This window comes from Chanos chanos, chromosome 3 (genome assembly GCF_902362185.1).
Source record: "Chanos chanos chromosome 3, fChaCha1.1, whole genome shotgun sequence".
Lineage (NCBI taxonomy): Eukaryota > Metazoa > Chordata > Actinopteri > Gonorynchiformes > Chanidae > Chanos > Chanos chanos.
The window spans coordinates 48114424-48136079 of NC_044497.1; the positions used below are offsets into that span (position 1 = coordinate 48114424).

Sequence of the window (21656 nt, forward strand, 5' to 3'; positions counted from 1 at the left end):
ACCACACCACACACACACACTTACACACATGCACAAAAAAGGACTTTCCTTAATCTCTCATCAGTATTTGTGGATTGTGTGTGTTTTTGTGATAGGAATCCAGAGAAACGTGAACACATTTGCACTTTCATGAAACACTCACTTGGCCAAATGGCTTTCCACTGCATTAGTCTCAAACAAAACTCCATCAGAGTGTATCCCCGCAGCAAGCAGACCAACAACACAGCTCATTACAGGCTTGGGATGCTGTAAAATTACTGTGTGTGTGGGTTTGTGTGTGTGTTTGTGTGTGTGTGTGTGTGTGTGTGTGTGTGTGTGTGTGTTTGTGCTGATTCAGGGGGATCTGGATCCTGAACAGGTGCTGAGGGCTCGTTTGTATACCTGCTGTGAATCTTGGCCTTTGACCCCTCCATTTCTGACACACACCCTAGCAGTATGGGGGGGGGGGTGGCAGAATGAACTTAAACAGAGAGCATCTACTCTCTCCATTAAGTCGTACACAGTCTTTGTGCTAAATGTGTGACGTGATGAAGAAAAGACACAGTGAGGCCTAATCACCCCAGAGGAGCTATGCTTAAAAAAAAAAAAAAAAAAAAAAGAGCGAGAGAATCAAAATGTTGGCTTCTTAATGACTACGTAGAGTCACTGGGGAATCTGATTTAGAACAATTTGCGGAGTATAGAAAATATGGAGATAAATGCGTGTGCCTGTTAATGAGTGTGTGAATCTTGATTAGACTGTTTGCATATTTAATAGATTTTGCTGACTTTAAGAGTCAGCACGACAGAATCCATGATGGGAAGGGTTTGGTTTTGATTAATGTCAGCTGTGGTACGCTAGCACGTGTCTGTGTTTCTAACCCTGCTCAGCTGAGGACCATTATCCTGTCCCTCCCCCCAACCCCCTCAGCTTCTCCCCCCAACCCCTCCAGGATTCCAGAATTTCAGCTATGTTATGATTTTTCCAGCTGTTATTGTCTGAACTAAGGAAAATAGAGAGCTTGTCTTTACTTTTACATCTTAAGATAAACTCTCAAAACTAAACAAGGTGTCTATGCTCTGATAGATGAGAGGGTTGTCAGGTTTACTTCGTAATGAATTTTGTCATTAATACCTCTACGTGTAGAGGGAAAGAGTGGCTTTTGTTGAATGGTTTAATTGGCCTGGCGTGATGCACAGAGTATTATCACGGATAGTTTAAAGTCTTTTGCCTTTGAATAATTCATGCGCTTTGTATCAGTGTGAGTGGTTATTTCTTTTCTGAATGAGCTTATTCTACGGGGTGTGTCCTAAAGCGAGTCCTAATTAACCATCTGTTGTTACCTGCATTTAGGTGTGTCTGCACCTTTGTTTTGTCTTCATTTCAAGCAAATCGACTTCAAAGACAGGATTAAAGAATCCTTCGGGTGTTCAGAAGTATATGTTGAAAGCTTGGGTGGGTTGTCAAGAGGACGATGTGGGAGGCGGGGCAGGAACCACGACTTTGACGGTGTGGCATCTGTGGATATGGGAAGACTTAAAACCGGCTTGAGACCTAAACAGTACTCCCTTTTATATACAGGTACCCATAAAACAGACAGACTTACATACACAAACGCACACTCAAACACATGTGAACGACGGCTTACGTCTCTTATCAGGAGCTCCACAGCCTGGATAAGATCTCTCAGTGTACACGCAAGCTCTCTTCAAAAAGACTTAGAAAGAGTGAGTTGTAGCATGTGATTGGGCTACAAAGCTGGTGTGTGCCGCTCAGGGTCTGTTCTGGTATGATCTAGCCCAAAGATCTGTGCCTTTTAAGGCCAGACCCAGCCTGCCTTCCCTCTGTGGAATGGCCCTCTTGTCTCCACCCGTGATGATGTGATAAGAAAGGCAGCCACTGCGTCCAGGGACCACCAATCATACAGCAAGCATCTGTGTTCAAACCTCTGTCCTGTAACGGTCACTGAAGCCAGTGTGTGCGTGTGTGCCACAGCGTGTATCAGTATAAATAGAGCCCTGGGTGTAAGTAACATTATACCTCTGCTGTCTCTAGGTTTAAACACGACTTTGTATAATCATGTGTTCTCCCAGGAAAACAACTACTTCAGGCATCAGGTAATAGAGGTGTTTTGAAAATAGATTTACAGTGACGGCTTTCATTTGGCAAATTTGATTGTTTTTAGAAATAGGAACAATGAATCTTGTGAGTATTCTGAAATTCGATGTCTGCTTTGAAAAATGGATTATTAGAGTTTTCTTTTTTTTCCCCCCCTTTTGCTTGTCGCACAGGTCTGAAGTTGTTTTACTTGTTTCGTTACATAGCAATAGCAGCAGCTCTTGAAAAGGAATTCATTCGGTATTAATGTGTGTGACTTATCACATTTCCATCCCTGGAAAAGTACAATATAACTTCACATGTGCTATTTTGAAAAGTTCAGTTAGATTCACGACTGGCGGAGTCTGGGATATTTTATTTTCCACGGTTTGTTGGATGAGATTCTCATCTCTTATTCGCATGTCTCGGTATGCCACCTAGTGATGGTTTTGAGTAATGCAGAATGCAGACTCTCAGCAAATGAGAATACTCTGTAATATTTGAAAGTGACACTTTCATAATGAAGTGCTGAATTTTTTTTTATGTCTTTTTTTTTTCTCCATCTGTAGATTACGGTGTAAATGTATCAGGAATTTGGAGCCCAGCATGAAAAAGGGCACCAGGCCCTCGGCTTCCTCTGCCAGGGCCACGGCGGGCGCTAAAACCCAGGGCAAACCAGATGGCACCGCCATTATGGGCATAGGTGGCAAAACAGCAGCCAAGACCCCAAACTCAGCTCCTCTGTCAAAGGTACTCAGCTCTGTCTTTATTAGTGCACTTAAAGTTTTATTAGGGCTTGAGTGGTCTCTCTATTATTATTATTATTATTATTATTATTATTATTAGTGGTAGCTTTTTTATATGATATTGCTGTTGTTGGATTTTTTTATTTAACATAATATTGGTGATTGATGTAAAACAATGCCATGTGATTTTAGATAGCACCTTTCTCAGGAATGAGCATTTCACCTGACAGTCACTATGCAATGAAAATGTCTATGCTTTCATAAAATGTGACAGATTCATAACTTAGTAACCAAGCCTGTTTTGTTCCTTTGCTCAGACAAGAAGCAGCGATGATCTCCCTGCAGTGACAGCTGGAAGTGGAGGAACCTCTCTGGGCAGTACAACCAGAACTAAGAGAACTGGCATGTCTTCATCCCATCAGAGTTCCAGCAACCCAGAAAACAAAACTAAGACCATCTCAAGTATGCCTGCCTTAACAAGGCTAACCTTTTAACATGTGTCTGTAGAAGCGTTTACAAATTTTCTAAAAAAAGACAGAGGTGACACAAGTTCTCTTAAAAAAAGACTTAGCGTGTCGTTTTGTGTACCTCCTTCTTTACAGGGGAGATGGTATTCAACTTGACGTACAGATATACTGTAACAGATTCAAAAGTGCTATGTTTTAATCATATTGTGAAAAGGTTTATTAGTCTTATTTCTGCATATCCCTGTCCTACCGTCCCATTGTTGTCAGCTCTTTGGAGCATTATTGGTCTGTTTTGCATCTCTCTCAGGTAGACGTGGTATATCCTCTGTTGCTAAGGAGTCTGGAATGCCACGGGAAAGCCTGCGGGAGCGCTCCAGAACCACTGTTGCTAAGAAGTTGTCTGGCACTGCTGAATCTGCAGCGGCGAAAAGGTCCCGATGCCGCACCCTGGCCGAGTCTGAGGCCCGGATGAGTAAATCCCGCTCGGACAGCCAGATCAATAACAAAGCCTTATTGGAGTCCAGAGTGAAGGAGCTACTGGGCTTGGCAAAGAGTAAAGACGTGGAAATCATGCACTTGCGCACGGAGCTCCGAGGCATGAAGGCACAACTGGGCATACTTGAGCCGGATGAGGACGGGAATGGGGAGCAAGTTGGTACAAACTCTCACGATGGCGAGATCCCCCCGGAAAAAGAGACCGTCCCTTCCATTAGCGCAGCTGACGTTGAGTCCACGCTCCTCCTGCTCCAAGACCAGAACCAGGGCATCCGAGGAGAGCTAAACTTGCTGAAGAGTGAAAACCGTATGCTGAAAGATCGGCTCAACGCGCTGGGCTTCTCCCTGGAGCAGCGGCTGGACAGCCCCGATAAAAGCCTCCGGTACCCTTCGCTCAGCCCAGAGCCAGCAACAGGTGGTAGCAGGAATGGTGGCGGTGGAGCACGGGCATCCTCCACCGAGGGCTCTGCCCGGGGCTCCACGGAGGACCTGCTGTCTGGGCCGAGGCGCGTGGGCTCCTCGGACGCGGTCGACAGCGAATGCAGCGAGGTCTACCAGCCCATCACTTCCAGTGACGACGCCCTGGATGCTCCATCAGGCTGTGGCTCATCTTCAGAATCCGAGGCCGGGGGTCATCGGTCGCGACGGGACAGCAGCGGCAACACCAGCGAGGTTTCTGTGGCCTGCCTGACGGAGCGCATCCACCAGATGGAAGAGAACCAGCACAGCACGGCAGAGGAGCTACAGGCCACGCTGCAGGAGCTGGCTGATCTCCAGCAGATTACACAGGAGCTGACCGCTGAGAATGAGCGGCTGGGCGAAGAGAGGGCTATCCTAGTCGACTCGCTCTGTCAGCAGGGAGAGAGGCTGGACCTTTACAGCAGGCAGCTGGATTACTTCCGAGGACTGCTCGACGAGCACCGCGTGCCTTACGCCGAAGCCAGCGAAGACGTGAAGAGCGGCAGATACGTGGAGCTGGAGCGTCGCTACGCCGAGCTGACGGAGGGCTCGCGGTTTGAAAGGGAGCAGTTGTTGGGTGTACAGCAGCAACTCAGTGGAGCGCTGAAGATGGCCGAGCAAGAGAACGCGGAGGTGCAAGGCCTTATGGCAGCTCTGAAGGAGAGGGTACACCTGTCGGAAAGGGCCGTTGAATTGGAACGGAGGGAGAAGTCCGTGGCCAGGGTGGAGCTGGAGGCTCTTAGGGTTGCCGCTGCGGAGGAGCAGGTGGAGTTGAACCGATGTAAAATGCAGCTGGAACAGGAGAGGCAAAGGGTGGCTCAGCTCCTCGCCATCCATAACGCCGGGGACAAAAGTGACATCCGGCACCTGCTGGAGAGCGAGAGGCTGGATAAGGAGAGGGCAGAGAATAAAGCAGCAGAGCTGCAAGAGGAACTGGGACACACACGCAAAGAGGCCGCTCAGCTGAAGGATGCCATCAGTAAAGTGAGACACACACTCACTCACACACACACACACACACACACACACACAGAGCCGTGATAACATTCATACAAAAGCCTTTCAAATATCTGTATATTATTATTATACACCAAGGTTATTTAAACAAGTAGTTATACGGATGTACTGATTCAACCATTAGTTTCTGAATGTACTGAATGCTTTAAGGAACTTGATCCACTGTCAAGGTATGCGTTTGAGCATATCCGTCAGTACGAGTCTGTTGAGTGTGTCTGTTAAGCATGCCCTGGATGCATGTGTGTTTTGCAGCTGGAGGGGGATTTCCGAGCGTTCCGTGACGACGTGCAGAAACAGCTAGCGGAACAAAAGCGCGTTCTGGAGCAGCAGTGTACCGAGCTGGAGGAGAAAGACACAGAAATCGCTGACATGAAGGAGACCATCTTTGAATTAGAGGACGAGGTGGAGCAGCACCGTGCTGTCAAGCTCCATGACAACCTCATCATCTCTGACCTGGAGAGTGAGTGACATCTTGCTATTCCCCCTTTATGTTTAAAACTCTCCGTTGATTTTATGCTTAAGTTAAAACACTTCACTGAAATTCACTGTAGTCATTTATGTGCGTGTCCACATGAGGGGGCCCTTGATCTGTGTTCAGGCAAACGAGCCTTATCGGGAGACTGATTAGTTATTGAGGTTTTTATTTTTTCTCTCTCTTCCCACTTTCATTCCATATCCCTCTTCCCACTTTTCATTCCAAATTCTATGTCTCTTACAGATTCTATTAAGAAACTTACAGACCAGAAATATGACATGGAAAAGGAAATAAAGATTCTGCATCGCAAGCTGCGGGTAAGCTTGTTATTTTTTTATGTTAAATTGCGATAACGTAACTAGGTGTCTGTTATACATGCTGTAGCATTAATTGTTTATTTACATTGTAGAATTACTAAAAGAACTGATAAAGCCAGTGTGTAATTGGAAGATGATCTTTGCTCCACACATGTAGGAGGAGTCAGCTGAATGGCGTCAGTTCCAGGCTGATCTGCAAACAGCAGTGGTCATTGCCAATGACATCAAGTCAGAGGCACAAGAGGAGATAGGGGACCTGCGGCGCCGCCTGCTGGAGGCTCAGGAGAAGAACGAGAAAATGACCAAAGAGCTGGAGGAGCTCAAGAACCGCAAGTATGACACCTTATACTGTGGCAGAGAGTGTGAACATTTTGGGTGTAATGAGAGGGGTATGTGTGAGTGCACTGAAGGCAGGATGAATACACAGATGAATGGGTAACTGTGTTATGTGTACAACCATACTATTGCAGCAGAAGGTGATCTGCATCCGTGTGTGTGTGTCAGGCACGATAAAGAGAATGGACAGGTCCATGTACACACTTAAGGGGGATTTGTTTGTGTGTGTATGTGTGTGTTGCAGGCAGGATGAAGAGCGGGGACGTGTATATAACTACATGAACGCTGTGGAGAGGGACCTGGCTGCTCTGAGGCAAGGCATGGGTCTGAGTCGACGTTCTTCATCTTCCTCTGAGCCCTCCCCCACTGTCAAAACCCTCATCAAGAGCTTTGACAGTGCTTCACAAGGTACATGCTCAGACACACACACACACACATAAATGGAGCCTTTTTGTTGACAGCTTGTCATGCTCAGCGTCATCAGTGTAACCAATCTCTCTGACACAAACACACGTGCACATACATATAGAGCTTCAAAAGGCGTACAAGGCACTTTATCTACAACGTCAATACTCAATACCCTTTTCCATCTCAACACTGGGAAGTAGGTCAACTATGCCTTAACTTCCAGCACAAAGGAACATATTTTCATGTAAAAGGATCTGAGTTTACTCTCGTTCGTTTTTTTATCTGCGTGTTTATTTTTAAAATGGATGTAAATGTGTGTGTGTGTGTGTGTGTGTGCGTCTGTGTTTCTGAAGGTCCAGTTCCAGGCAGTCCCACAGCCGCAGTGCCAGCGGTGAGTGCTCCCATTTCCAGAACACCTCTGAGCCCCAGCCCCCTGAAGACTCCGCCGGCTGCAGCCGTCTCTCCCATACAGGTAGGAAGTCAAAGTCTCTCAAACCCCAAGGCCTTCGTGATAGCTTCTCCTTAGTCTCCCAGAGGTTCCTTCGTCACGTGGTCTGGATAAGGCTGTGACAATCCAGAGGGGTCACGCATGGGTAGCCTCTCCATATTGGTGTCTGTGTTTGTTTGCGTGTGACAGCGAGTTCTCAGCCGGTTTTCAGAGCCTACACGGTAAATTCAGCAGCGTTACAATGCTGGTGTTGTGGGCTTTAGAGTCAAAGATAGTCATTTGACAAAGGGGCCTTAACATAGACTCTGCTTCACCACAGCGAGAGACGTAAGGGCGCACCGACTGCTAAAAGCATGTCTCTTTAGCACGTTCATGGTAATGCGTTACGCAGATGGTAACAAACTTTAACTCAGACTGTCGTTTAGAGATTTCTGTAGCATCTGCTCTTCTCCGCTGGTGTGCGATGAGATCTCCAGACCCTTTGGGGTGAGCGAGGGACTTCCCGATTTGTCTGTTTTTTTTTCCCCCTTCTTTTCCTTAGCTGCTGCGGATGTGGTCTCATGTTAGATCCGCATCACCTATTCAGAGACTATCTTAACATGACAAAACAGGATGTTTGTGTGAGGAAAAGGGGAAGAAAAGGTATTTTTAGTTTTAGTAGACCAGAAGAAGAACTGACAAAAAAGAAACAGAAAGAGAGATAATTGCTTTATCTGCATCACTAAAGACATTTAGCAAAATTGGATTCTCTGTTTCACTGCACATTTATAAATGAACCTCGTGTTTAGTTTATAAATGAGCAGTTTGATTCACAACACCCATTGGACTTCTGTGCTATGCGTGTATTCAGAGAACATTGGCAGGGGGTTTCTGGAGACGTATACCTTTAATATATGGAAGTTTGATATAGAAAACCTGTGCTTTGTGCTGGTGGGTTTTTATTAAAAATTAAATATGTATGAGTTAGTTTGAGTTGTCTTTTTAATGTGTATGTGGGACTCTGGGCAAAGGGTTATTAAAAGGGGTTTTCTGTCTTTTTGTTTTTTCTTCTCATTATTTAAACATAATATTCCTCCACCTCTTTCCTGACAGGAGAAACTTCAACCAGTATATCACACAGATTTTTTCTTCTTTCTGTTTGATCGCCCCCCCCTCCCCCTTGATTTTCATGTTCACAATGTTGGAGTGAGGCTCTGTAACTGTTTTGTTTTTCTTTTTAATATTACTTGTCAGACCATCATATTGTTATGAGGCTGTAGAGTTATTTCCTTGTTTTTGCAGGTTCATGATGTTGTTGTGAGGTTATGTAATTGTTGAAGACAATGCAAATGAACCCAAGGGCAGGTCTTTGCTTCCCTTTATATTATTCACAGTCAAATTAAGTGATCTGTTATAGACACTGGCCATAATATAGATATCTTTAGCCTTAATGTCTCAGACAAGGTTTATTAGATCTGCATGGATAAATATGACTATTGTGCTGTTAGACAAATGATGTGTAATCCTCTAGACCATCTTAATTGTAATTTTCTTTTAGACTGGGCAAGATTTATCATTTATTTTAATGAATCTCGCGTATTTGATCGTTTCTAGCAATGCAGCACGGAAATACCCCTTTGTGTTGGCAACATAGCCTTTTGCTTGTACAATAAAGCTCTTTGACACACAAAGAAATATAAAAAAAAATTCTTACAGCTCGTAAACCTTTGTTTGTGTTATTGATCTGTGTAGTAAGCACCTAGTTTATAGTGTTTGGTTTCCTTTTTTTTGTTCCAGAGACACACCATCTCCACACCCAAGCCCCTATCTTCTCTTCTGGATAAGAGGCCTGGATACACCGACCTGAGTATACCGGGTGAGTATTTTTAACTCTCACATTTTCCGTGATTTTGACCTCTCGTGACCCCACATAAACTCATCAAGTGTGAATCTCTGCCCTGAAGACCATTTGAACAAGTTATATGGGACCTCAGTTTCAAATGTCATGTGTGATTAAGCCTCAGGTGTGAGTACCATATATTTTAATATCCATTCACTGGATATGAGATTTTAAAATGACTGTGATCATGGGAAGTCAGGCTGAGCACAGCATGTCATATTTTACACTTCAGCTCCCTTATGTCTTTTACTGTGTTATTGAACTTATCCAGGAAATGATAAGAAGTGTGTATGTGTGTGTCTTTATGTTTGTGTTTGTGTGTATGTGTGCGTGTGTGTGTGTGTTTTGTCATTTCATAGCAGACCACCTACTACGTACCTCACCAGGAACTCGTCCTGGCTCGGTGCTCCAGAGGGTGCCTAATCTTGAAGCCTCAAAATCCATTTCAGGTGTGTGTGTTTTTGTGTTTGTATGTGTGTGTGTGTGTGTGTGGGGGGGGGGGTATGGATTTGTTCAGTTCAGTTCTGTTGTCTTTGTCATATATAGGTTAACAGCGGGTCAACGGTACAATGAAATGAGTTGGACGAGAGAAACGGGTCAACTCAGCGATAAGAGCACTAGTCGTAGAAATCTAGGAAGTAAGATAAAAGATTTAAATAAAAATGGTATGAGCTATAATAAAATATAACACTATGAACATATATGAAAGAGGCTTAATATGTAAAAATAAAGTGATGAGTGTATACAACAATATTGCACATGGGGTATGTAGCAGTCCTGGGGGGGCACTCCAGAAAGCGGGTTTGGTGAAAACTCTGAGTTAATTAACTTCAAGTAAGCAGTAAACCTCCCAATAGAAGAGCCCTATGGCTTTCTTTTGCTGGGAGAATGAAGCCGTAGGGCTATTCTATTAGGAGGTTTACTAAACCCGCTTACTGGAATACCCCCCCCGTTTCGATAGAAGCAGTCATGGTTGATTTTTTTTATGTAAACAGTATGTAAAAAGTGTAGTAAACAGTAAGAAGTACAGTAAACAGTGAACAGTGCGACAAGCAGGTAAGCAAATATGCGATGTAGAATATTTACATATGTGAGTTGAGAAGCCTGATGGCCTGGTGGTAAAAACTGTCCTTAACTCTGGTGGTACATGCAGCCATGCTCCTGTATCATCTGCCGGACGGTAACAAGGAGAACAGTCTGCGTGCTGGGTGGCTGTGGTGCTTGATGATGCTGTGAGCCTTCTCCAGTTATGGCTGCTGAAAGATATACTGAGTGGCAGGAAGTCTGTTGCCAGTGATGTGCTGTGCCGCCTCCACCACTCTCTGTGGTGATTTGCGGCTGTGGGCAGAGCAGTTCCCGTATCAGACCATGATGCAGCCCGTCGCCAAGCTCTCGACGGTGCACCCACAGAAGTTTGTGAGGATGCTGGCATCGTGCCAAACTTCCTGTCTGATCAGGAAATAGAGCCGGTGGTGAGCTCTCCTGACCACGGTGTCAGTATGTAGTGTCCAGGAAGGGTCCTCGGTGATGTGCACACCGAGAAACTTGAAGCTGCTGACCCTTTCCACCTCAGCATCACCAGTGTGGACGGGGAGGTGTCCACCCCCCTGTTGTCTCCTGTAGTCCAGGATCATCTCTTTAGTTTTATTGATGTTGAGAGAGAGGTTGTTGTCCTGGCACCAGCTGGTTAGTGTCTTCAGCCTCCCCTCCGTGGGCCATCTCGACATTGTCCATGATGAGGCCCAGGATGGTAGTGTTGTCAGTAAACTTCGTGATGGCGTTGGAGCTGTGCTTTGCAGCACAGCCATAAGTGAACAGGGAGTACAGGAGGGGGCTGAGCACACAGCCCTGTGGTCCGCCCGTGTTGAGGATCAGCGAGGAAGAGGTGTGGCTGCTGATTCTCACCACCTGGGGGCCTGCCCGTGAGGAAGTCGAATATCCAGCTGCAGGTGGAGGTCTCCGGTCCGAGATTAACGAGTTTAGAGATGAGTTTTGAGGGAGTGATGGTGTTGAATGCCGAGCTGTATTCAACGAAGAGCGTTCTCACATCTGTGATGCCATCATCCGTGGCCCTGTTTGGTCCGTATGCAAACTGAGGAGGTCCAAGGTGTCAGGAGGGGAGGAGCAGATGAGGGTTTTGACTAGTCACTCGAAGTACTTCATGGTGGCTGATGTCAGTGCGACAGGGCGGTAGTCGTTTAAACAGGAAAAAAAAATTAATGCCAACAAGCCGTATATTTACATGCCTCAAGCTGTTTTCACATGTGTGTGTTTGTATGTCAGTGCTTTAATTCACTATGGTGATGTCGATGTTTTGTGTGTGTGTGTCTGTGCCAGTTTCATGCAGGAACAGTGATGAGATTAAGAGGGACATGTCCGTCACAGACGCCAGCACCCCTGCGTCAATCATCACTCTAGGCTCCTCCTCCCCACAGCTGTCCCTTCCCTCTAACTCCGCCTCCCCTACAGCCTCTGTCACGCCCACCAGTCGAGGACGCCTTAGGTAGGCAGACTGTCTGTCTGTAACCCCTTGTCTGGGTTTGTGTGTGTGTGTGTGTGTGTGTGTGTGTGTGCCTTTATGTTTATGCTTGTGTTATTTGTCTATTTGCTCTCCTTTTATGTTTTCTTTTTCACTGGTTGCTGTTTATCTATTTGTTCATCTTAGTTTTTTGGTTTTGGTTGGAAACTTCTGTGCGTTTCAGCCTTGATCGGATGAGCTGATTGTGACCTAAAGGTAAACTGATAATGTATGCCACTCTGACCATGGCACCATACTGGGCTGTGAATGGCCAGAGGCAGAGAAAGGGGTTCTTTCAGCCATACGCTTCTGTGGCTCTCCCCTCACAAAGCTACTGCTCTCCCTCTTAATTATTCAAGCGGCTCCGTTTTCTCCATAAGTGAAGGGAAATATTTCTATGAAGGAGTGAAAAGATCACATTAAATATTGAGTGACTCATATAACATATGGGACCTTCCCTTTTGCAGGTAAATGCAAAATTTATATAGATGACACAAGGATCCCAGTTAAAGTTGCACAGAAATATCCACAAAGCTGAATTTATATTTGAATTATGAAATTAAATTAAACTCTTCAGTTATATTAACTGTTTTGTAGTACCATCTGTTACTATATATACTGTTCCCCTTAGCTGCTGAACTATAAGAGGAGCGTGTATTGTGATGTACTGAATTGTGTTTTTGTTTCCTTTTTTTTTTGTTGCTAAGGGAAGAGAGGAAAGATCCTTTGTCTGCACTATCGAGAGAGTATGGAGGATCTAAGAGGAACGCTCTGCTGAAGTGGTGCCAGAAGAAGACGGAGGGATATCAGGTAAAAGTCTGCGACGTGCCACTCGCATGCACTTCTTTGTTTGCACACGTAGATTAATCTTTTGATTTCCTCTGACGATCCATCACCAAAGGTCTTGTGGTTGATTTGGCAGCCTCTAACCATAGGCGCTACCTCTAATCTGAAGCACTGCTTTTTTTTTCCTTTTTCCTTTCCAAGAGAAACATGATTAGAGTCTGTGTTTTTGTCAGACCGCTGGCCGAGAGAGCTCGATCCGAGCGTGATTTTTCTGCAGAATGCGCTGCGCTGACTGATGTTATCTTCCTCGTAAACTACGTGGCTTCACAAGATTTTTATTTTTTTTTTCTTCTTGTTCTTTTCTTGATGCAGGCTCTGGCGTTGAAAATGAGTAAGTCGTCGCGACTCCCGAGAATGCGGCAGGATGCGTGCTTTATTCAAAGAAATTGCAAAATGCCCACTGTTCATTCGGGCTGAAATTCCCCGCGCTCGTTTCGTGGAAGTGTTTGCCCGTTTCTTTGGAAATCGCGTCAGATAACGCTACCTTTGACCACACATGCTTGTTTGCTCCCTTTCTGATTCCTCCTATTGTCAGCTTCTGAGATGTTTACATTTTCGGCCAATGTTTTTTGACAGCCCGTGCCATTGCCGTGGTTACTCAGGAGGCTGGCATTCTCCAGGAAGTGTGGTAGATTTCACCTAAAGCGTAGCTCATGCCATGTACACAAGACCTGGGTTGCTATTGGCTACTGGCCGAGGCTATTTCACCACAACCAGTTAGAGGACAGAGAGAGGGCACGGACAGATATGTGGTGCAGCTGTCAAAAATGAAAAGGTTTTTTGTGTATTAGGTCATCTCGACAGGACATTGAAAGATTCACAGTGACTTTGCTATTCTGTAATCTTTGTAGAAGTAAAGCATTGAGTGTTCCATCCTGTCCTTTGGTGATGTAAAGGACATTGCTTTTTTTTGTTTGTTTGTTTTTTTCTCTCTTTTTTTTTTTTTTGCTTTTGACTTCTTTTGTTTATGATATAACTCTGGTTGGATTGAGCAATGCTGAAGATTCTTTCTCTCTTATGCACAATCCCTCAATCATTCAAAGTCTCTTTTTCTGTCTTTTTTCTCTCCTTCTCTCTCTTCCCCCTTGCCCCGTGTCTCTGTCTCAGTCTGTGATGGATGGTAATGTGTAGGAGGGGACATGGCTCGTTTTTCACTGAAACTCTAATCTGTTCATTATGAGTGCTCTGGTCCTGTGTGGAGGGTTCATGGCAGTCTGACTCACTGTGGTGGCTCACTGACACCAGGCCCTTTTCCAGACCGCTCTTTCCCACAGAGATTGTGCAGATGCCCTCCTGCAGGGCTGTTCCTGTTCTTTACCCTCGCTAGGCCCCGTCTCGTACTCAGCCGCCTTTTAGTGCTTGGCATACCTTAAACTTACTCTGTCGAGTGTCAAAGGCTCGTCGGGGAAGAGGGAAGTTATTCATTCATTTATTTGTCTTTGGAAAAGGCTGTGATTGACAGCATTAGCGCTGTTCTGTTCGTATCAGTAGCTTTTGGTGTCCCATTGCTGTTGGGGTAAAACATTTGAAAAAGAGCACATGCGAGCTCGCTCAGATGCGTATCTGCTAAACCAGATCTGAAAGATTCCACCGATATCGGTGTTAGCGGAACATTCTGCTGACTCCCAATACCGGTTGCCATCGCACCCGTCCCCTTTAATTTCAGCATCCTCCTCCTTTTGTTTTATTTTCTCTGTCACAGCTCTGTGCTGTCTGCTTCTTCTGTTTAATAGCCCTGTGTCTTCAGTCCATCTTGCTCACTATGGGCTCCACACTCTTGCCTCCAGACAATTTACACCACACTCTTCCACATAGATTTGTTCTGTTGGCACCTTTGATGAGTGCTGCTTCTCTTGGTTAGATAAGGCTGTGACTCAGGCTCCTTAATGTCAGCCTTGGGTTTGAGAGGATGGCCCCCGTGGTAAAAACAGAATAAATGTTTTAGAAAATTTCCTGTTGAAGCAATGTCTTGCCTTTTAAATTTAATACATCCCTTTGGGTTTTGGATTAAAACAGCGAGGAAATGTCCACAGCTTTATTTTCTAGGTTGTAGATTTTTGTTTTCGTAGAGAAATGGTACAAAAATAGTTTGAAGTTCAAGTATAAATTGTGTGCTAAAGCACGAGTAATCAAGCCACCGTACAATGTCTATAATGGCTACACTTTATATGACAGCATTACCTGTAAATCAGTGGCGTTTGATATTTAAACTGTTGGAATAGGGCGTATGGCTTAGAGACATTTTCTTCACCTGACCTACACCCATATCTAAGAATGTCATGAGACCTATAGACATAAAGGTCATTCAGTAAACACTGAGACAGAAACACATCAGTTACATAGCATTACTGTAAGTGGCCTGGGCTGTTCTAATGGCTTACTTTATATGAAGGATGCAAAACAGAGGAGACAAATGTTCTTAGGAGCAGTTTGATGATGATGATGATGATGATGATGATGATGCAGGGGGTCAGCAGAACTTTAGCATTTTAGAGGATGCTGTGAGAGAACGTTTCATATAGTTTACCCACAGGAGGTGTGTTTAAAACCCAATGGGAGTGCCTCCCCAGTTCTGCTCATGGAGGCCGAAAGCTACATACATTTTATGCTCTAACATACCTGCTTCAGCCAATCACAAGAAATTCGGTGAGAAGCTGGATCAGGTACGTTAGAGTTGGACAAGAGGTGAGACGTGCAAAGCTTGTCAGTCGGAGACATTTGGGAAACATTGAAGGAATTGAAATACAGAGCTGGATAACGAATCTACAACCTCTCTTTGCTGTGTGTATACCACTCAATCACCCTGAAAAGTTTTATTGCAGTCTCGGCAAAAGTAGTTCTAGCCCTGTTAAATCTTTTGCAAGTGAATTTCTGCCCTCAACTTTTATTCATCCCAACGTATTTCTTCCCCAAGGTGAACCTTTGTTAAAATAAAGTGTTTCTCGAGGGTCAGCCATATGTTTGAGCGCTGTCAACTAATCAGTAATCGGTATTGTATCAGGAACAGTAATGGGACAAAAGGAAACTGTGAGTCAATAAAAAAAGTTTATAGTTTAGCAAGAGACCGGAGTGCCTTGCCAAAAATGATCTTATTTTCTCTCACATTATTTTTCTGTTGATTATTAAATTGTGCAGATACGTGAATAAATGTTTTCAATTGTTGATTTTGTCTTAGAATATAGACATAACCAACTTCAGCAGCAGCTGGAATGACGGCTTGGCTTTCTGTGCTGTTCTCCACACCTATCTGCCTGCCCACATCCCCTACCAGGAGCTCAACAGCCAGGACAAGGTCTAATCACTTTCTGTCTCTCACACACACACACACACACACACACATAGAAAGAGAGAGAGAGACACAGACAGAGAGATACATACATACACAGAGAGAAAGAGAGACAGACAGACACACATGCGCGCGCACACACGCACACGCACACACACACACACACACACACACACACACACACACACAGAGTTCTGCAGTTCTAACAGCTGTACAGGCTGTACATCTGCTTATTTGTGCGTGCACACATGTGCTCATTTCTCAGTTTCATTTTTCATTTTGTTTTGATTTTATTCTTTATTCACGCCTAATGCATATCTCTGCCTAATGTTTTTACATTTCTTTTATTCGCTTGTTTTGATTTCATAATAATAATAATAATAATAATAATAATAATAATAATAATCACCTTGATTTACATCTCATTTGTAAAGCACATGTTGCTTTCTCAAGATGCATCACAGATATATGGGTTACATTTGGGGTTTTTTTGCATTTCCCAGAGTTCTTCTGAAATAGGTAATATTTTTTTTTTTCCCCCCCAGAGGCGGAACTTCACATTAGCCTTCCAGGCAGCAGAGAGTGTGGGAATTAAGTCTACACTGGTAAGTGGAACTGGAGACACCTCAGCGGAATTTTAATACATCAGTCTCATCTTACAGCAAGATTGCTAACTTAATCTTAGCAAAACTGATAATGGGCTGAAATTAGATATATGGCTTAATTTAGACACAGATCTAACCTCTTTAGACACCATCCCCTTCCCGCTCTTAGAGGAAAGGCAACCACACCTCGTATTCTGGCCCGTCTCCTCCAGTTTACTTGTCATAGGTGTCAAGTCGTAGTGATATGGTTCTTGCTCAGTATGTATTCATATTCATAGAATCAGATACAGCTTAGATACATCTTGTGATGCATTTGAAATCTCTCTGTGTGTCTCGTTTTGATTTATTTTTCTGCAAACTTCTCTTATAGGACATTGGTGAGATGGTGCGCACAGAGCGACCTGATTGGCAGAGTGTGATGACTTATGTAACAGCTATCTATAAGTACTTTGAGACCTGACTCCTCCGCCCAGGGGGGCATTATGGTGCTGCTCGAAAGCTAGGACACTCATCTATAAGGGCTCCCTCTTGTGATTTGAAGAAAGTATCAGACACTCAATGCAAACTCCTTGACACTACGTTTCCCAGATGCCTCAGCCATGTGAAAGGACCATTTGCCTTTTTTTTTTTTTTTACTTCCCTTTTACAGCAACACATCGCTGGCAAAAGTTGAATACAGTCTTGCTGGCTACAGTAGATAAATTCATTTAATCAGAATTGATGTAAAAGCTATGTAAACCAGCTGCCTTGTTCATCACTGTTTGAATGGTCACTGAAACAGGTGTGTGCCTGTGGGACATTTTCGGCAGCGGTTTATTTTGTGTGTGTGTGTGTGTGTGTGAGTGTTATTGCTGTGGGGCAGTGAATGAGATGGCAGGCTCCTTTATCTAATCTTTATTCGCACAAAGGGCTTTTGAGATCTCACAATACCACGCCTCATAGCCAGGCTTAACAATATCATGGTCCACACCCAGAGCTGAGTATTTTTAGTGATGTACCTAATGTGTTACAGCCTCAGTAGTTCCTACAGATTATACTTCATGATTAATGTAATATGCCGACCTCTCCTATCGTGCCAACTGAGTCAGCTGTAGTTGATTAAGGAAATGAGAACACCACCTTTTGGTTATTGAATTGCCTTTTGAAAACTCCTTTATCTGTGTGGTACCCATGCTCTGTGGCTTTATATGATGCACAAATGAGTCTGTGGTTGCATAGCACCATTATATCTAATCAAGAATCCTAAGCATCAATTTAATCTGAAATGAAAATTCACAAAGCTTTTTGATGACATTTCACATGGAAAAAAAAAAAAATCATGTCTGGAAAAAAAAAAAAAAAACCCTGACGGGAGCGTTTGAATCATCTGTACTTTTCTGCTCTCCGTCCTCTCATGTATTTCCCATCGTAATTTCTAATGTCAAGCACATGCCAACATTATTGTCCAAAAAAATCCCTTTCCCTAGAGAAATCTCTCTGAAATAATCTAATCCTTTTACGCCCCTTGTTGCCTGTACATGCTGCTCTGTCACTCAGTTTAATAAAGATTTAGAGTAGCCATACATCTGAGTGAGTCCCATCGGTGGGACAGACACACTCCAGCTCAGTTACTTATAGAAATCTCATTCACTTCTTCTTCCTTCACTCTTATTCTTTATCAAAATTGCATTGCTTCACTAGATGCTCTCCAGCCTACAGGAATGCTGTACAAAAAAAAGAAAAAGTTGGCCAGTATGTTGGTTTTGAAGACTGTGATTGCTACACACAGGGTTTTACACTAAGCTAGTTCTAACACTGTATGGCACAGTTGATTCTGCGTGTCCTTAATGGTTTCAAAGCACATAATGGAACAAAAAGCCTCTTTTTGAAAACCAATAAGGAATGCTTATAGAACAGGATCGAAACTTTCCCTGTCTTTCATTTCCTATGATATAAAGTTTACGTTCAGTTGCAGAAAATATAGGATTAATTAATTCCTCTACAAAAAGAGAAGACAACCTCTGAATACTAAATAACAAAGGCTTATTGATAGTGGAAAATGTAAGGAACACAAGTGTGAAATGGATGATTTGTAAAAGAGTACACTGCTTGACCTCCAAAGTGCCACTTGCTTTGATATGTGTAATGCACTACATGTAACATGGTGTGATATAGAAATGTTTTGCTGGAGCATACCAATCAATGTCCTCTTTTCTTAGTCACAGAGCTCTTCTAGGGCCTTCTCACAGGCCAGTTTTAGTACTTAATGCTTTAAAAAATTGAAATCTATAACAGGCAAATAATATGTGTGTGCCAAACAGTTGACTGTTTCCTTTCAACAACTACTCCTAATTTATTATATGAAAACCATCACTCTGCTTATTCAGTACCACATAGTTTATATGCTCTAAGATTATGGAGTTATGTAAATGTGACCATTTTTATTTGTGAATTCTGTATCTCTAGAGGATTATATGAAATAGTTGTATTCTTCGAATATAAACCGATCAGCTGGAGCTGGCAAATGCACTGTTTTTTGACTGTTCTGGACCAGTTTGAAAAGGTGGTTGAAGTAATAAAATCGGTTTTGTTCACATGTTACTTCATTAGCTGGTTAGGAAACTGATCATGTTTAGGCAGATTGTTCCCACGTGGATACTAGATTCATATTTAGGATTAACACAACTTTAAGGCAGTCAAACCTGCTCTCAGGTCCACAGGGGAAATAAGATGAGCTAAACTAACTTACCTCACATTTATCGAAAAGTAAAACCAGAATGCCAAGTTGTATAAAATTCCATTTTGTGTTTGTGTGTGTGTGTGCGCGCGTGTGTGTGCATGCGCGTATGTGTATGTGTGTTTGTGTGTGTGTTAATCTTCAATAGAAATTGGGAAATACACTCCATGTATTTTATATTATGGTTATTACAAAGGTGTGTTAAATGTCTATCAGCCTGTTGTGAAAATCAGATTTTATTGGCATGTTTGTGAGTGTGACTGTTCCATTACTGTTCCATTATGATATTATTTAATGCCCTGTGTTCATTTACATTTGTATTTTTTACATTGATATACTTCCAGTTGCAAAAATTCTCACTTAGTAATTTTTTTTTCATCATATACAGTTAAAAGAATGAACCTGAAATGATGTAATGGGCATTTATTGAGACCATGTTTTGAGCTGTACATTCAACAACTACAAGGAAATAAAGAGCTGACTCTTTCTGTAGAAACCATTGAAATATTCAGATGTGGAGCTCCATGAAACTGAGTGAAAGTAACAAGTTGTGTTCCACTGTTACAGGAAATCCATCTTATTTAACATGAGACATGCTGCTCCTTCCACTTATGGAATTTCTCTACCCCATTATGCCTGAGTATAGTTTAGGCTCTTGCTAATCATGTAAAAGAGTGAAGAAATTCTTTGTTAAGAGCCCGCTGTATACATATACACCATGTTGCCTCTGGATTTTTTTTTTTTCCAGAATTTTCCAAACACCTAACCTTCTTAAGACTGTTTTAAAACTTCTCCTTGCATAGTAGTATAATAATGGTGCATCAGACATAATCATTATGGTTTTAAAACTGTTGATAAGAGAAATCTGTGGGACGGAACTTTACAGAGAGTCCAACGTTGAGTGCTTTTTCAAACTGGGTCCCTGTTCATCTTTATGTTTCTCTTCGGTTCAGCGGATGTTACCCGCAGCTATACCACGTTACCAAGGCAACATTAATAGAGTGCAGTCACAGAAACACTTTCAGTTTTGGTATTCTTTTATTAGACTTCAGCAGACAACTGCATGCATACTCAGATATGGAGCACGTAACTCTCTCGGGTTAACCAATTACTTTGTAGATTAAACCACAGAAAGAGATACATAGCAGCCTTATTGGTGTTCATGCATTTGATCATGGGGTTTTAATCCCCTGCGATCAGAAACTCTGAAGTATTTCAAAGGAAATAAAGAAAAAACTCAGAGTTTATTTAAAACTGAACAAAGGTCGATGAATGAAACAAGTGTCTGCTTTTTTAGATTCCTTCAGTCCATTCAAAGCAGTTTGGCGATTAGAGGGGCTGTGGGGCTAATTTGACTCCCTGGTTTCCTGAATTTCCTGGATTCATCTCGGCGTGAAACAATGAAGTTCATCTGGAAAACTGCGCTGTTTAGCAGTGTTGCGTATGCAAAAGTGATACAAAAAAACCCTTTGGGAGTGCATACTTCAGTATGATATTTGTTTCCTATTTAAACTCCTACCTGTAACGTGTCCCCTACAGCTCAAATGTATGCTACGGAAATTTAAAACACAGGTGTCCGTGATGCCGGGCGCCTGTTTGTGCGGATATCAGGTTTGGAAACTACTTATTTGCTCTATCTCGTAATTCTGTTGCAAGACTGCTCTGAATGCCATACACGTGTGTATAACATTGTCCAAGGATTGAACGATTATTCTAAAAGAACTGGTGAGCAGTTGGTCTTAGATACTGTAGATTTGTTTGATAGATTGAATCCCCCTCAGTGAAAGGAAAATTACATTAAAACTGTCATAAAGTCGCATAAAATAAGTATTTATCGGTCTTATACAAAACAATGTTAAATGAACATGACAGGAGAAATGATTCATAATCGTCGAACTATTTGTCCTACATTTGTTTGGTGTAGCAGCACAGGTCAACACTGCACTGAGTGCTCCCTCATATCAACAATCGGAAACTGTTCAGAAAGCGCTTCTCTCTGGCGGTAAACACACAGTCGGGAGCAGTAGCTAGTCTGTAACCACGCGATCAACTGCACAGCGTTACACACCGTACAATGACATGTCGTGAACATCGCAACAGAGAACAACGGAAGTTTTGGGTTTCTATTTGTTTTCTTCGTTATTGTTCCTCTACAGCTCATTGGTTTATACATGCATTATCGTTTGTCATTTCTTTTTCTTTACTTAATTTACTGAAATTGGTGATAGGGACTCCAAAGTGGCGTATTTCTGGAGCCTGTGAAGAAATATTGTAAAGTGAACGCACACGTCACTGAGGCAAGTATTACAAGAACTTTTTCTTTTTGTTCTCGGTGCGTTTGTCACCCAGCTCTTGTAATTTCGTTAGTTTGAGACATTTTTGTATGATAAACATGAAATCAGAAGTTAAACAAAATAAGATTTTTTTCTGTACTATATTTGTGAAGCAGTTTGGTATGGGTTCTTAACCGTCTAATCTTGAGTTTGTTAATCTGAATCTTAATCTGAATCAGCGGTCATCGTGCCGAGACGCATCACTCAATTTGTGTTTTCGGCATTGTGT

The 21656-nt window shown here is 43.0% G+C and overlaps 1 protein-coding gene across 2 annotated transcripts; it reads left to right on the forward strand.

Moving 5' to 3' along the window:
- The first annotated feature begins 2058 nt into the window (after positions 1–2058).
- specc1lb (sperm antigen with calponin homology and coiled-coil domains 1-like b) lies at positions 2059–16838 on the forward strand. Of its 2 annotated transcripts, none has more exons than XM_030768886.1 (16): positions 2059–2096; positions 2646–2826; positions 3140–3284; positions 3567–5227; positions 5513–5720; positions 5979–6052; positions 6210–6385; positions 6633–6796; positions 7150–7268; positions 9021–9099; positions 9483–9572; positions 11461–11626; positions 12349–12451; positions 15663–15779; positions 16319–16378; positions 16749–16838. In XM_030768886.1, exons 1-16 carry the CDS (start codon positions 2059–2061, stop codon positions 16836–16838), a joined length of 3471 nt encoding a protein of 1156 aa, XP_030624746.1. The 2 variants fall into 2 exon arrangements, with proteins under 2 accessions (XP_030624746.1, XP_030624748.1); XM_030768888.1 differs by having other exon boundaries at positions 3140–3273; positions 3583–5227.
- The last annotated feature ends 4818 nt before the right edge of the window (positions 16839–21656 follow it).